Source organism: Danio aesculapii, chromosome 20, assembly GCF_903798145.1.
Source record: "Danio aesculapii chromosome 20, fDanAes4.1, whole genome shotgun sequence".
NCBI classification, from domain to species: Eukaryota; Metazoa; Chordata; class Actinopteri; order Cypriniformes; family Danionidae; genus Danio; species Danio aesculapii.
Genome location: NC_079454.1, coordinates 36666140 through 36679795, shown reverse-complemented (window position 1 = coordinate 36679795; position 13656 = coordinate 36666140). Strand labels below are relative to the sequence as shown.

Sequence of the window (13656 nt, the reverse complement as noted above, 5' to 3'; positions counted from 1 at the left end):
CCAATAAAGCTAAATCTGATAATCTAATGCTGATGATGATGAAGAATAATATTAGGTATTTGTGTTGCTTAAACCTTTCATGATTCAATGCATGCCTAAGAATGTTTACAGGTATTTTGTTAGAGACAGTCCCTTTATATTTGATACCAACTCTGTTTTTTAACATGGGTTGTAAAGATAAACAGACCCAGTAATTGACACAGTAAATTGTTACTTTGTACCATATGAAAGCAAAGTATAGATCTATAAGACACTTTACATTTTAACCACATAACTGTCACCCCACTTTTGGAACTCACACTTGAAAATTCAAGGTGGTATATGCATAACATACATACTTTGTCGAGACAAGTTCAAGATTTGGAAAAAAAAATTGTTTTTTTTTTTGTTTTTTTTGAGAGAGATGTACAAAGAACTAGGGCTGGCCGATAAAATCGGTATCGATATTTATTGACCAAACACCATTGTCAATATCGATAAAAAAAGATTCGGTGTGTAGTTTTAGTATGAAGCGCTATAGTTTTATTAAAATGTGGCTGCTGAGCGCGTGCCTTGAAAGCAGTGCCAACAAGGCGCGCGACTTGCACCATAGATATCTACATTAGATGTCACCTACACTATTTTTGTCTTTTGGAGGGAATGCATCAATAGAGCTGCCATTTTAGTACAGAATGGGCCCAAGGTGCAGTGGAGGACTGGCCATCCAGAGCCAGAGATATACAGTATACACATATATCTATGATCGGGAGTTTTCCCGGAGGCCAGTGTGCTATTTTTTTATTTATTTTTTTATTACGAAAATTATAATTTAAGAGCATAATAACAGTAAGAGCATTTGTTTGTGTGCATAGAAATGTATTATCCTCCCTACCTGTTATATTTGATCTAATCCATTTGTGAATGAATCCCCATTATGAACGTCTTGTTCACTTAGCCAACAATAATACAGCACTGCTGTATCTTGTTGTCATATTTCATTTACACTGTTTGCTGACTTTATTTAACAAAACTAGCATAAGCCTAGCATTTAGTGCTAGTTGGTGCTACTTTGCCTTGTCATGGCAGTAAGAGATTGTATTATCATTAATACTTGTTTAGCACAAAAGTTTGTAACATAAAAAAACGTAAAAAATGAAATCTTACCTATGAAATGTTCTGCCTTTATGCTTTGTTTTCTTTGTTTGCTCGTTACTACACCCGTACACAGCGAAAAAAGTCCAGCATCTTCACATTGGCTTTAGTCTTGACTAGTGCGGTTTGATGACATTTGTCTGGGAGTACTGTACAAATGTGGTGGTGCTATTGACGCATGATCAGTGTTTGTATGCAATACTTAGTGTACATATCTGTGGACTATACACATGAACAACGCACATTTACCAGCCAGACCTAGTTGAAAACATCTCATCTTTTCTGAATGCCACGTGTGCACTGCGATTCATGCAAGTAGAACTAACCAATCTGCTTCATACTTTGTGTGGAATATACACATTTCAGTAATAATGGCAGACTGATTACCTCAGACAAACACAGCGCATTCAAACACTGCAGCGCTTTTTACTTTTCTCCATAAACTTTTATCGAAACTGCAGCAATGGTTTGTTCATTTGTCATCCTCCGGAAAAACACTTGATGGTCGCCTAGTTACGAGAGACGCCAGGGGAGCGTGAGCAGTTTACGCGCACGCTTGTCACTTCAGGTCAGAATAACAACACACACGAAAATCATTGCCGTATAGCAGCAGTGAGGAGATTGTAAATAAAAAAGATGTAAGGATGTCACCAGAGTGGCTTTTTGGTTTCTTTTCTTGTGCATGCCAGCCACTAGCTCCCCTTCTGAAAGATTTTTTAGAATAGGGGGTAATGTAGTCCTTCAACTTTACAATTTGTAATGTTGTAGTAAGTGTTTGAATAATGATGGTTAGTTGCTTTACTTGAAAGCTCAGAGTTTGGATTTAGTGTATCATTATTATTCATAATACACAGTTTTCTTTAATTGTTCAGTATTTATGCTTTATCATTGCACACACTTTGTAACATTATTATCAAGTTTAACAGTCTCTTTAACACTTATGTTTATTTTATTATAAAGAGATCAGATATTTTGTTTAAATATTTTTGTTTTTGACTATTAAAACTATTTGCCTTAGTAATGTTGGTAAATTAAAATAAAGTGGTTAAATAAAAAAATGCTAACATTCCTAAATGTATTGTTAAAAATACGCTTAGCCCTACAAAGAATGTTTTAATGCCAGTTAAAGTGATAATGTTTCATTTCAATTAAATTCTTGTTGTAATAACATAGTGTTTAGAGTGTTAACAACAGCACAGCACATTTAAATATAAACATCACCAATATATCTGATGCCTGAATGCACATATTTAGTTTAGCAAGGCATTTATTAAATATAACTGCACAATTACTGGGTCATCATGAGCTAATATTTTTAAATGTCCATCCTATGAGTATTATTTTGTGATTAATATTGATATTGAGAACTGCTGCAAATATATGTGGATACAATGCACATAAAAAATACTGTTTTACAGTTATTGGAATGTCATTGAAAATGTCTCAGACTTTTGAAACAAATCTTGCCGACTCCTCGACCCAGACTTTCAAAGATTTATCGGGAAAGCTAGAATCATCTGTAAGTATTCCATGTTTGTTTTATTTCTTATTTATTTCTTATATATTTGTAATTTTTTTGTGAAAATATTTCTGAAAAAATATTATGTTAATATATATAATATATATTTGCTTTTTACAGATTGACTCAAGTTATACTACTAATTTAAAAGGCTACATTAGTAAGTCTGTGAAGGTTAATGCATATAGGTATGATTTACCTTTACAATTTTCCCATTTTTCAAGCAATGTTTCCTATTTACTTTCTATCAAATACAGTGTCTTGTGTTTTGTGTTTCCTCCACAGGCCTGGTAGTGTATTTGCAGACTACACAATAAGTGCAACATCCAATAACCTTGATTTTTCATCAGCAAATGCAGCTCTTTCCAACTCACTACAGGCACAAGGAATAATTTTAGCTGCAGATGCTTTTGCTCAAAGTGGTAAGGATATTATTCCCTGGCTAATCTTAAACCTCTCACATGTCTTCAATGCATCCTGTTTATTAGGTTATATGGGTTTAGTTTGTTGTAAGATGAAGTGAACTGTATGGTTTTTATGTTCAGATCCAAAGGACTTCACAATGGGTCAAGTTTATCCTCTGCAAAGGCTGGACCTGAAATGTACACAGCCAGACTTTGCACAAGGAAAAATAACATGGAGAGTAAATAACATAGATCCTGCACTTTACAACACAATATACTCTCTTTCAGAGGATAATAGCACTCTCACAGTGAAAAACATTACTGAAACTGACAGTGGTGAGTGACATGACATTTATCTTATTTTTTACATTTTACTATCACTAATTTAAAAGCAACTACTCACTGTAAAAAAGTAATAAGTTGACTTTACTTAACCCTAACCCTAAAGTTTTATAATTAAATAAACTGTGCAAACTCATAAAAATTAAGTCAGCTTAACAGTTCCATGTTACAACAAGTGTGCTCACCTTTTTTGTAAAGTAACTAATGACTTTTACAGTGGTGTAAAACTGTGCCAAAGTTTGAATTTTGTGTCATTACCATTGATCTACCCTTGCATATTTCAATACAATGTTGTGTGAATGTACAATATGAGGTAAAAATGGCATAGCTAATAAATCAGTCAAAAAGTACTTAAAGAGCCCATATTATGGGTTTTTGAAAATGCCCTTCCATGTAGTGTAACATAGCTCTAAGTGAAGTGAAATGTCCAGCTAAGGCTTAAATCTGTAAGTGTACAGTGTTTAAAACTATTGATTCATCTATAAAAGAGTCGACTCATAGTGCTTCAAACGAGTCGTCTTGATAATGAGTCATTAGGTGTTTCGTGATGACGTGGCTACGAAACACAAGTAGTTGTGCGCGCAAACCCGGGAGATTTGAAATCTGCGGCCCCGCCCACTAACAGAAAAAAAGTCACACACACACACAGACACACAAACATCGGTCGAATGAAGTCACGCTGTGCAGATGGATATTATTGACAGTCTCCCCAAAGATGAAACATCAGCAATATAGCCCAGCCTTAAGCAGATCGAGTGCTTCTGAAAATGACATGCTTACAAAGAAGACTTCATCGGTTTGTTAAAGGAAGGATCAGTAAAGACTGTCAGAACATTGATCAGTGCATCATGAATCAGTTTTTTCCTCCATTTCACAAGTGTAAGTACGTGCGATTAAAACTGTTGCCTCGTTTACTCTAGCTTGCACATTATGTATTTAGTTGTGTTTTGTTACTTGTAACCGCGTGTGCTGTATCAGGTTATCTCTTTTTTTCTCATATTGCGTGTAAAGCCACGCGGTTAAAATTGAAGGGGGGGGGGGTATTCGCGGATATAACTGAGGACGCGGGTGGTGAGGGAGGTGTCGCCGACAAGCCCTCTCTGTTCTGAAGCGTGTATGCACTGTGACTACATTTATATTGATGATTAGCTGCTGGGCATTTCACTCTGTCTCATGCTGAAGCCTGTCAGTGTTGTCGACCAATCGCAGCAGGCTGTCATCGGTCCAATCAGAGCAAATTAGCTTCGCGCTGAGGAGGGGTTTGGGAACAAATGAATCGCTGAACGATTCATATGGGAGTCGCTGGGATAATTAGGTAAAACTAAATGCAGATTATAAGACCATGAAAGTGTTTTTTGACCTTGCATGCATATTAGACTGTTGTTGGAGACCCTTACAACCAAAATATGACCCTATTTCATGTATAATATGGGCTCTTTAAACATAATGGACTAATGTAAAATCTTTCACTCATTTATAAAATATTGGAGCAATAAAAAGTATAGTTCTTCCATATTAAGAAACATATTTCAATAAAGAAAGTATAAAGTATATTAATTCTGTATTGATTTTTTTGTGCTTATGCAGGTCAATATTCATGCATCACACAAAGGACCACAATACCTTACATTCAGTGGCAAAACATTGCTATTAAACAACGTCCCACTATCGATGTGGGTAATAATAACCGTGTTATTCCATGTGATGGGAGCAGTGTCTTACTGAAATGTTCTGTTGATGCTGGCTACAGTATTGAGTGGGTCCAGGGTGAAACAGTACAGGTTTCAGGTTGTTCATTCAAGTCATTGTTTTGTTTTTCCCTAAAAAATTGAAAGAGATAGTTCACTCAAAAATGATTTTGTCATCATTTATTCTCCCTGAAGTTTCTTACTTCTGTTGAACACAAAAGAGGATATTTTGAATAATGTGGTAACCTGGTGGAGAGTTTGGTGGTCAGTTGCTGCCGGTGTCCAATATTCTACCAAATATTTTCTTTGTGCTCAACAGAAGAAAAAACTCATTAAAGGCAACCACTTGGTCAGAGTACATTTCATTTCTGGGTGACCTATAAACCTTCATGTTTTGAATTATCATTTGAAAATCTACCATGTTTTTTTTTTTTTTTTTACAGGATCTGCAGCAGACGGTATCGGTATCACATTAAAATACACAAATCAAAATGGAAATTGTACAGATCAAACCTTTACATGTCGTCTCAAGGGTCTGACACAACTACTCGCATACAGTTATAGCCAGAGCAGTGTCACAGTAAGGAATAGTAATGAAGGTAAGCCTTAATTTTCTCACCCTTTGCACATACATACACTATGGACAATTTACAACAGGCAATTTACAACAGGCAACAGTGCTACCAACCGCGCCACCATGCCTATACCCCATGCAAATATTCAATTAATATAGTAAAATAAAGTAAAATATATATAAGGAGTTGTCATCCTTGGATCAATTGCTTTTATTATTAAACAGTTGTGGTAACTTCTTGAATGTATACAGTAATAACATCCAATAACCACAGTATCCTTGGAACAACCAAATGTTATTTCCACTTCATTGTAATGCACTACTTTGCAATAGTTCTTACTGACTTTAAACATGATACTGTACTTGATGCTGGAGTTGGGAGAGTTAAATCAGTTCTGCTGAAAAGGAGATTCTATGTGGTGCACTTATTGCCAGCGGCAAGCTTTCTGCAACTCTCACATGGTCGCCTAATGAAGCTAAGCACGGCTGCACCTGGTCAGTACCTGGATGGGAGACCACATGGGAAAGCTAGGTTGCTGTCGGAAGTGGTGTTAATGAGACCAGCAGGGGGCACTCAACCTGCAACTCTGTGTGGGTCCTAACACCCCAGTATAGTGAAGGGAACTCTATACTGCTCAGTGAGCAACGTCTTTTGGTTGAGACGTTAAAACCGAGGTCCCGACTGTCCCAGGATGTCCTTTGAAAAAGAGTAGGGGTTTAACCCCAGCATCCTAGCCAAATTTGCCCACTGGCCTCTGTCCATCATGGCCTCCTAACCATCCCCATATCATAATTCAGAGTGCTTCATCACTTTGTCTCCTCTCCATCAATCAGTTGGTGTGTGGTGTCTGGTCTGGTGCAATATGGCTGCAGTCGTGTCATTCAGGTGGATGCTACACACTGGAGGTGGATGAGGAGATTCCACCCAAAAATGTATTTTGAGTGTCCAGAAAAGCGCTGTATACATTTAAGGAATTATTATTATTATTGTATACTAATGCTCTTTTTGTAATTACTCCATAGTTGTTATTTCTGCCTCTGTTTTTTTTCCGTCTGAATATCATTATCAAACTTTCTTTCAGCATATGACTGTCGAAATGATGAACTTGGAATTGGAAATATAAATGATGAGAAGGATGGAATCTGTCCAACTGGCACAAAAGGCATCATAACTTACAGATGTGAGTCAAGTGGCTGGACAGCAATAAAGAACAACTGTATAATTGGAGTTATCAGGGATTTACTTAGCCAAATTCAGGTAATCAATTGATCATGTATCTACACTTATTTATCCATTTGCCTATATATTATTCCAACATTTATATTTTGTACTTTGCGATTTAGGTCTTGCAAGTGGGACAGATCCCAGATTTCATGGCTAACCTCAGTTTCGTCACGGAGCAGAATAATATTAATATAACTCAGTCTCCTGCTACTGTCAAAGCAATTGTGGATATACTTTTTAAAATTGCTGACCTGGCACAATCAACACTCATCGGTCAGCCAGTGATGAATGTATGTATATTCACATTTTATTGTACAATTATATCTGTAAATGTTTTATGCTTTATGTATTGAAGTGAATTTTTACTTAGATATCTAGTTAATATATGCTAGAGCTGATTTAGTGGGCATAGTGGTGTTGTGCAAAGCCACTCTAACTACCATCATGAATTAAACTGATTCATGCATCATATATTATCATACCCTATTTTATTAGTCTTATTACAGTATCCAAATAACTTCATAAACTTATTTTTCATGTATTTATATTTCTTATTCCAGAGTTTCCTAAAAACATTGGACATCATTGTATCAAATAATAGCACCGAGACATGGAACACTCTGAATAATGACAACACTACAGAAAACACCAACATTAAACTTCTGAACGCCACTGAAATTATAAGTGACCACCTCAAAGATGAGTTTACGATTAATCTAACATCCATTCAGCTGAGCAGAACTTCAGTCAATAGCTCATTCAGTGTAACATCAACACTGCCAAACTCAACTACTGAGATTGTGATACCACAGGTTTCTGAGCCGACCACAGCAACGATCATAATCTTCACAACTCTTGACAATATCCTTCCAACCCGTGATATTTCTAATTATAACAGCAGCGGAATATCAAATCAGCGTATCAATGGAGACGTGGTTGTTGTTAAGGTTGATAAAACAGTTAACAACATTTCTTTTGCGTTTGACATTACTAATCAATCTTTGGGAAATCCTCAGTGTGTCTTTTGGAACTTTAACCTTAACGCATGGGATTCCACTGGATGTGAAGTAAAGCAAGTAGGAAATGACTCTGGCAAAATTACATGTGAATGCAACCACACAACCTCTTTTTCAATTCTAATGTCACCTTTTATTCTTGATAGTTTAATCTTAGCCTATATAACTTACATTGGCGTATCTATTTCAATGGCCAGCTTGATTTTATGCCTCATTATTGAAGCTATCGTTTGGAAATCAGTGACATCTGCCAGAGGTGTTACAGTTGTAAGCTCCTACATGCGACATATCTCCTTAGTCAACATTGCCATCTCCCTGCTCATCGCAAACGTCTGTTTTTTCATTGGAGCTGCAATCTCAGATCAAGAAAAGCCAACCCCCGTGGGTCGCTGCAGTCCAGTGGTTTTCTTCATACACTTTTTTTACTTGGCACTTTTCTTCTGGATGTTAATTTCAGGGATGCTGCTCTTATACATGACAGTCATGGTATTTTCCCAAATGTCAAGAATCAAAATGATAATCATTTCCTTCTCAGTCGGTTACGGCGCACCTTTGCTCATAGCGTCCATTACTGTTGCATCGACAGCTGGACCACAGAATTATGTTTCCAAACAAGCATGCTGGCTGAACTGGAATGAATCTAGGGCTCTGCTGGCATTTGTGATTCCAGCTCTCACTATTGTAGCCATAAACCTTGTGGTTTTGGTTGTGGTTCTGTACAAGATGTTACATAGTGGAGTTGGTGCCGCAACGCAACCAAATGAGAAACATACATTTTTTGTCGTTGTCCGATGTGTGGCCTTTTTGACTCCTCTTTTTGGTCTAACATGGGGATTTGGAATTGGAACCATGGTGTCAAGTGCATTAGCCGTTCATGTGTTGTTTACACTCTTCAATTCCTTTCAGGTATCATTATCTGTCTCTATAAAAAAAAATTTTATAGCAAGCTTAGAATTTGTGTAATGTATTGATTGTGGGCCAGATTTTCAAACTGCTTGTGTTAGTGTAGTCCCACTGTTGGCAATAAAAACTACTATCAGCAATTACTGAAGACACATAGTGAAACAGTGCTGAAAACACATGGACATGGCACTTTTGTTTCTCAAAACATGATTTACTAAGGTTTGTGGTAGTCATTTTAACTCAAAAAAGCATGTTAAAACTTTCTGAACCTGAATTCTAGTAAATGACATGAACTTTATAATGGTCGGCTCTGCTTCTTGTTACCTACTGTAATCTACTCAGGTTTATGCACTGTTAGACATTATGAAAATGCATTGCACTCTGATTTGGCCTGTTTTGTAAATCTGGCCCCAAATGTCAATTTTCTGAATTTAAAATTTATCAATCAATTTAAAGTTGCAACTGATAACCATGTTTATGTACATTTTCCTTTAATAGGGATTCTTTATTTTGCTGTTTGGAACAATTTTAGATGCCAAGGTATGGGTTTACATCTTTTGCTTTGTAAAGAGTACTAAAGACATTTAACTTTGTGATTTTGCATTTAAACCAAAGATCTGCTGTAATATGTGTTACATTAAGCCAAAAATTACAAAACAACAAACAGCAGCACAAACAATCAACAGCACATCCCCCTGCAGGGCTTATTTACACTATTTTATGCTATATTTTCCTGCTTTTAACAAGGCTCCTACCAAACATGTGAACATACAATACTGAATATTGAGCATTTTAATCCATTTCTACAGGATTTACAATTGTGATAAGAAAAAAAATAACCACATTCATTAGGCCTAGCAGTAATAAAAACACTGCAACAACAGTATGGCCTTTTTGATAATAAAGCCAATCTTTGATTGCAGGTTCGAGAGGCACTACGAGGAAAACTGCAAATAGATAAACTCACTTCCCGAATTACCCAGGTAAATGCCACTCTGTAACGACACACATGCTTATCTGAAAGACTTTAATTATTAATATTAAACCAATGCTTAAACATTTTTCCACTGACTTTTACAATTATGCTGATTTTGATTGATTATCTCCTTACAGAGCACCAGTGGAGGAGCATCATCTTCAGCTGGACAAAGGGGACCACGGAGGAGTAAGATGACATAAATCTAACAAGATATTTTCTAGAACATGAATCATTAATAAAGTTTTACATTTGGCTAAATTAATTAACGTGAAGACATTAGACATTCCAGTATGCATTTCTGTGAATAACGTGTGTAATTATTTGCAGATGTGTACAATGTGTCGGATCCCAACAGTGCCTCGAGATTTACTTCAGAGGGCATGAGCGGCTCATATTCAGCTGTAGACACCTAAAGGACATCCGTTTCTGTTACTGTTTTTACTGTTACAGTTTCTGTTACTGTTTTGTGTTATGATTAGTCTGAAAATAAGCTCACAGTATGATTTGTTCTTTAATACTTATGAGTTATGTGATTAAGGACTGTAAATTTGACTCCTTTGTGCTATAAATGCTAGCGCTTATCTAAAAATCGCTTAGATGTAAGCTCTTCTCCTACTCATAGAGTATTCTAAAAAACACAGAGTGCTCAGCACTGAGCGTAATATGTAATGACAACGGCACTATCGGCATTTTTTAAAGAATGCAGCACTTCTAGGGCTGTGCAATATGACAATATATATTATAGGCACGGGATGATAACCATTTTTAAGGTATATGTAAGATTTTTTTAACGTTTTTTTTTTTATCTCCAGCAGAAGAGATATCCAAAGATGTCATTTTATATTGTACAGAAATTTGTGCTTTTAAAACTAATGTAGACAGCAGAAGTCAATGATTCATTTGAATTATTTAGCCTGACATGTTTACTGCTCCAAAATATTTTAAATGTTTCTTAAAATAAAATATACTGTGTTCAAAGGGGAAAAAAGTTATTGTTTTTTTACCCTAGACATTTAAAAAGAATATATTTTAGAGCAGTAATCACAATACCGTAAAACCATGATATTTTCATCCAAGGTTATCATACCGTCAAAATCTTATACCGGCCCATGCCTAACATATAATCATACGGATACTATAAAAAGTCTATGGTTTCATATTTTGCTCTATAGTTTATACATTGTAATGAAATATACAGTGTTTGCTATAATACTTTTTGACAACTTGTATTAGCACAATATCACACGCCATTACAGGAACGTAGACAGAAACATGAATAACATGAGAACATGAGAAAGTTGCAATCTTGAAAGTATAATTTTTACATTTTGCATTTTATTTAGCTAAATTTTATGTTGAGCCCATAATCATTCGTTTTTGAAAACTGTTTTATATTGAATTACTATTTATTTTATATATCTACATTCTTTATCAAACATTTGCTCCTAAGTTGAGAAATATGATCAATATGAATGAGTAATTTTTTATACTTTAATCTAGTATATATATCTAGTATATAATTTAAAATGTAAAAAAAAAGGTCAATGTATATAAACTAATAAATGATTGCATTTAAAGAAAATGTACTATTTCTCGATGTATATTATTTATCAATGGAGCTGCGATTTTACACAAAAGTTCAGGAATAATGCTTCAGTGGACAGGAGCCTTGTTTTGTTTTCTTTAAATTAGACTTACTGTATGTGGAATTATTTTCCTGTTGGTTACATCTTGGTTTTCTGCTCTGTTATAATCAATTCCAAATGCTACTGTGAAACTGTCAATTGACCCTTCGCTAAGCCACACCCAAAAACCGCCACCCACCAATCGTGGCTTAGCAACCGTAGCTATGCGCAGGGGCTCTGTCAAGCTTTCGAGTGAGGGAACCAAGCCAAAGCATTGTGCATATGGATTGTGCAAATCTGACACCCAGTATCCTAAAAGTTTGGACAGGGTGGTGGAATTTTTTCCCTTTTCAAAACCAAAAACCCAAGAGGAGAAATGCCAGCGCGGATCAAGCTCTGTGAGGGGTGCTAAAAGCTGGTTTTGATATTCCTGACACATTTAGTGATAGACCGACGGCAATAACTCACACACCTCTTACGCTAAACAGATCAAAACTGTTTTCTACAAAAACACAAAGCTGGTTATGTTTCACAGCTGTCTTTTTCTTTTTTTCCGCTTGATATTATGAGCACTGCTTCGTTTAAGCCTTCACCATAGTAACGCTAGTCATACTAATGGCGAATAGGTCATAAGTTATTGATCTAGTTGATGCTAATATTCGGCACAAATCCATCAATTTCCCCTTTCTGGCTGCTCTTTCTATGAATGAATGATGTAGAAGCACTGTCCATGCGTGTTTCCTCATTGGTTAGTAACGCTATAAGTCATTGCACAACAATAGTCTATCAGGCTTTTTGGCTAAAAATAGATAAAATCAAGGTTTAATTTGTTATTATTAGATTATTTTTAAATTTCACCTCTCCTGCTGTCCATAAATTGAGCTGTTGAATGGTCAGCGTATGAGGCGGCTAGGCTAAGCTAGTTTCAATTTTGGTTCAATTATTCTCTAATTGGTTGCTTATTATGCCGTAAATATACCCCTGTAATGCATACTGCAGTCCTTTTTTGTCTGGCTTTCTCGGATGTCTCACCTGTTCGCCAAAAATGACTAATTATATCCCTGGCAATGTCTGACACCGGCGCATACACATTGTAAAAGATGTGCCAGGCACAAAAGCTTGACAGGCGTAGCATCAGTAACTAAGGAGGGCGGGGCTTAGCGAAGGGTCAATTATTGAATGCTTTTGCATTTCCTTAAAGGCAAAATATGTAGTTTTCACCACTAGAGGGCAAGTGTTCACATCAAATGAAGGCGTAGATTGTGTGTGGAATCATGGGAGTTGTGGTCTTCATTACGTTCCACAGGACTGCTGCTGAAACCATGTTCAGGGATGAGCTGAAGTATTTAATATTTATTCTCATGGTGAAACAGAGAGTTGAAGGTTGAAAGCCACAGAGGCAAAATGAGACTCAAGCAACTGCTAATGAGGGATGAGCATGATGTGGCGTGAAAGCAGCTGAGCTTTTATTATGCCAAAGTCAACCTGTTTATTGCAGTCTAATAAAATTCAAAATATATCATTTTGCTGTTTTCCTATTGTATATAAAACCAAACTAGAAATTGAGAGTGTGAGATGTCATTAACACGCCATCACAGGATTCAGTCCATATCACTAGTTAATAATGCTTATTTCTCTGGATTGTATGATTCTTTAAAACATTTGGTATAATGTAAGTACATAAGTCAATAAAATACATAAGACTGCTCTAGTGATTTTTGGAAATTTTAATGATGACAAAACATATTGTGCCTTTAAGTAAGTTTTTTTTAAAAATTCTGTGTTTCCTGTCAATAGTTTTTTTAATTGCTGGATCAATTAAATTGCCTGGTTGAAAACAAACAATTTAAGCACTTGTATACACTTGACATGCCTTTTTATGCAATAATTGCTTTTTCAATATGCAATGACATCATTTACACAATATATGATTTTGACATAATATATATAATGTATAATTTTGAATGATATTATTACTTTTATTATTACCATGTTTCAATTTGTAAAGTGTTTTTTGGCGCATCTTTTAGGCCTTTAGGCCTGCATGTATTTGCGCTGCCATCTGAACTCTTTTAATCTCAATGGTCTTGAGTCTCATTGAGGAGCGGAAGAATAAAAGGAAAAGGGACTACAGAGGAAGACGAGAAAGGACCAGGCCTGGATAATTTATGTTTGTCATACTTTCAGTTCCCCCTTTGAATTGGCCAGTTGTTTTATGTATATTTTCATTATTAAAATTATTTTAAAATA

General features: G+C 35.8%; 1 protein-coding gene across 1 annotated transcript in view; it reads left to right on the top strand.

Moving 5' to 3' along the window:
* adgrf8 (adhesion G protein-coupled receptor F8) overlaps positions 1 to 13656 on the top strand; it is a 34224-nt gene extending 20568 nt beyond the window's left edge. The window contains exons 21-33 of the mRNA XM_056481117.1: positions 2550 to 2650; positions 2771 to 2838; positions 2936 to 3072; positions 3196 to 3390; positions 4984 to 5184; positions 5528 to 5683; positions 6741 to 6916; positions 7003 to 7173; positions 7444 to 8805; positions 9301 to 9342; positions 9726 to 9785; positions 9916 to 9967; positions 10109 to 13656. Of these exons, the coding sequence (XP_056337092.1) occupies positions 2550 to 2650; positions 2771 to 2838; positions 2936 to 3072; positions 3196 to 3390; positions 4984 to 5184; positions 5528 to 5683; positions 6741 to 6916; positions 7003 to 7173; positions 7444 to 8805; positions 9301 to 9342; positions 9726 to 9785; positions 9916 to 9967; positions 10109 to 10194 (2807 nt within the window). The 3' untranslated portion in view covers positions 10195 to 13656. The remainder of the gene's footprint in view (positions 1 to 2549; positions 2651 to 2770; positions 2839 to 2935; positions 3073 to 3195; positions 3391 to 4983; positions 5185 to 5527; positions 5684 to 6740; positions 6917 to 7002; positions 7174 to 7443; positions 8806 to 9300; positions 9343 to 9725; positions 9786 to 9915; positions 9968 to 10108) is intronic.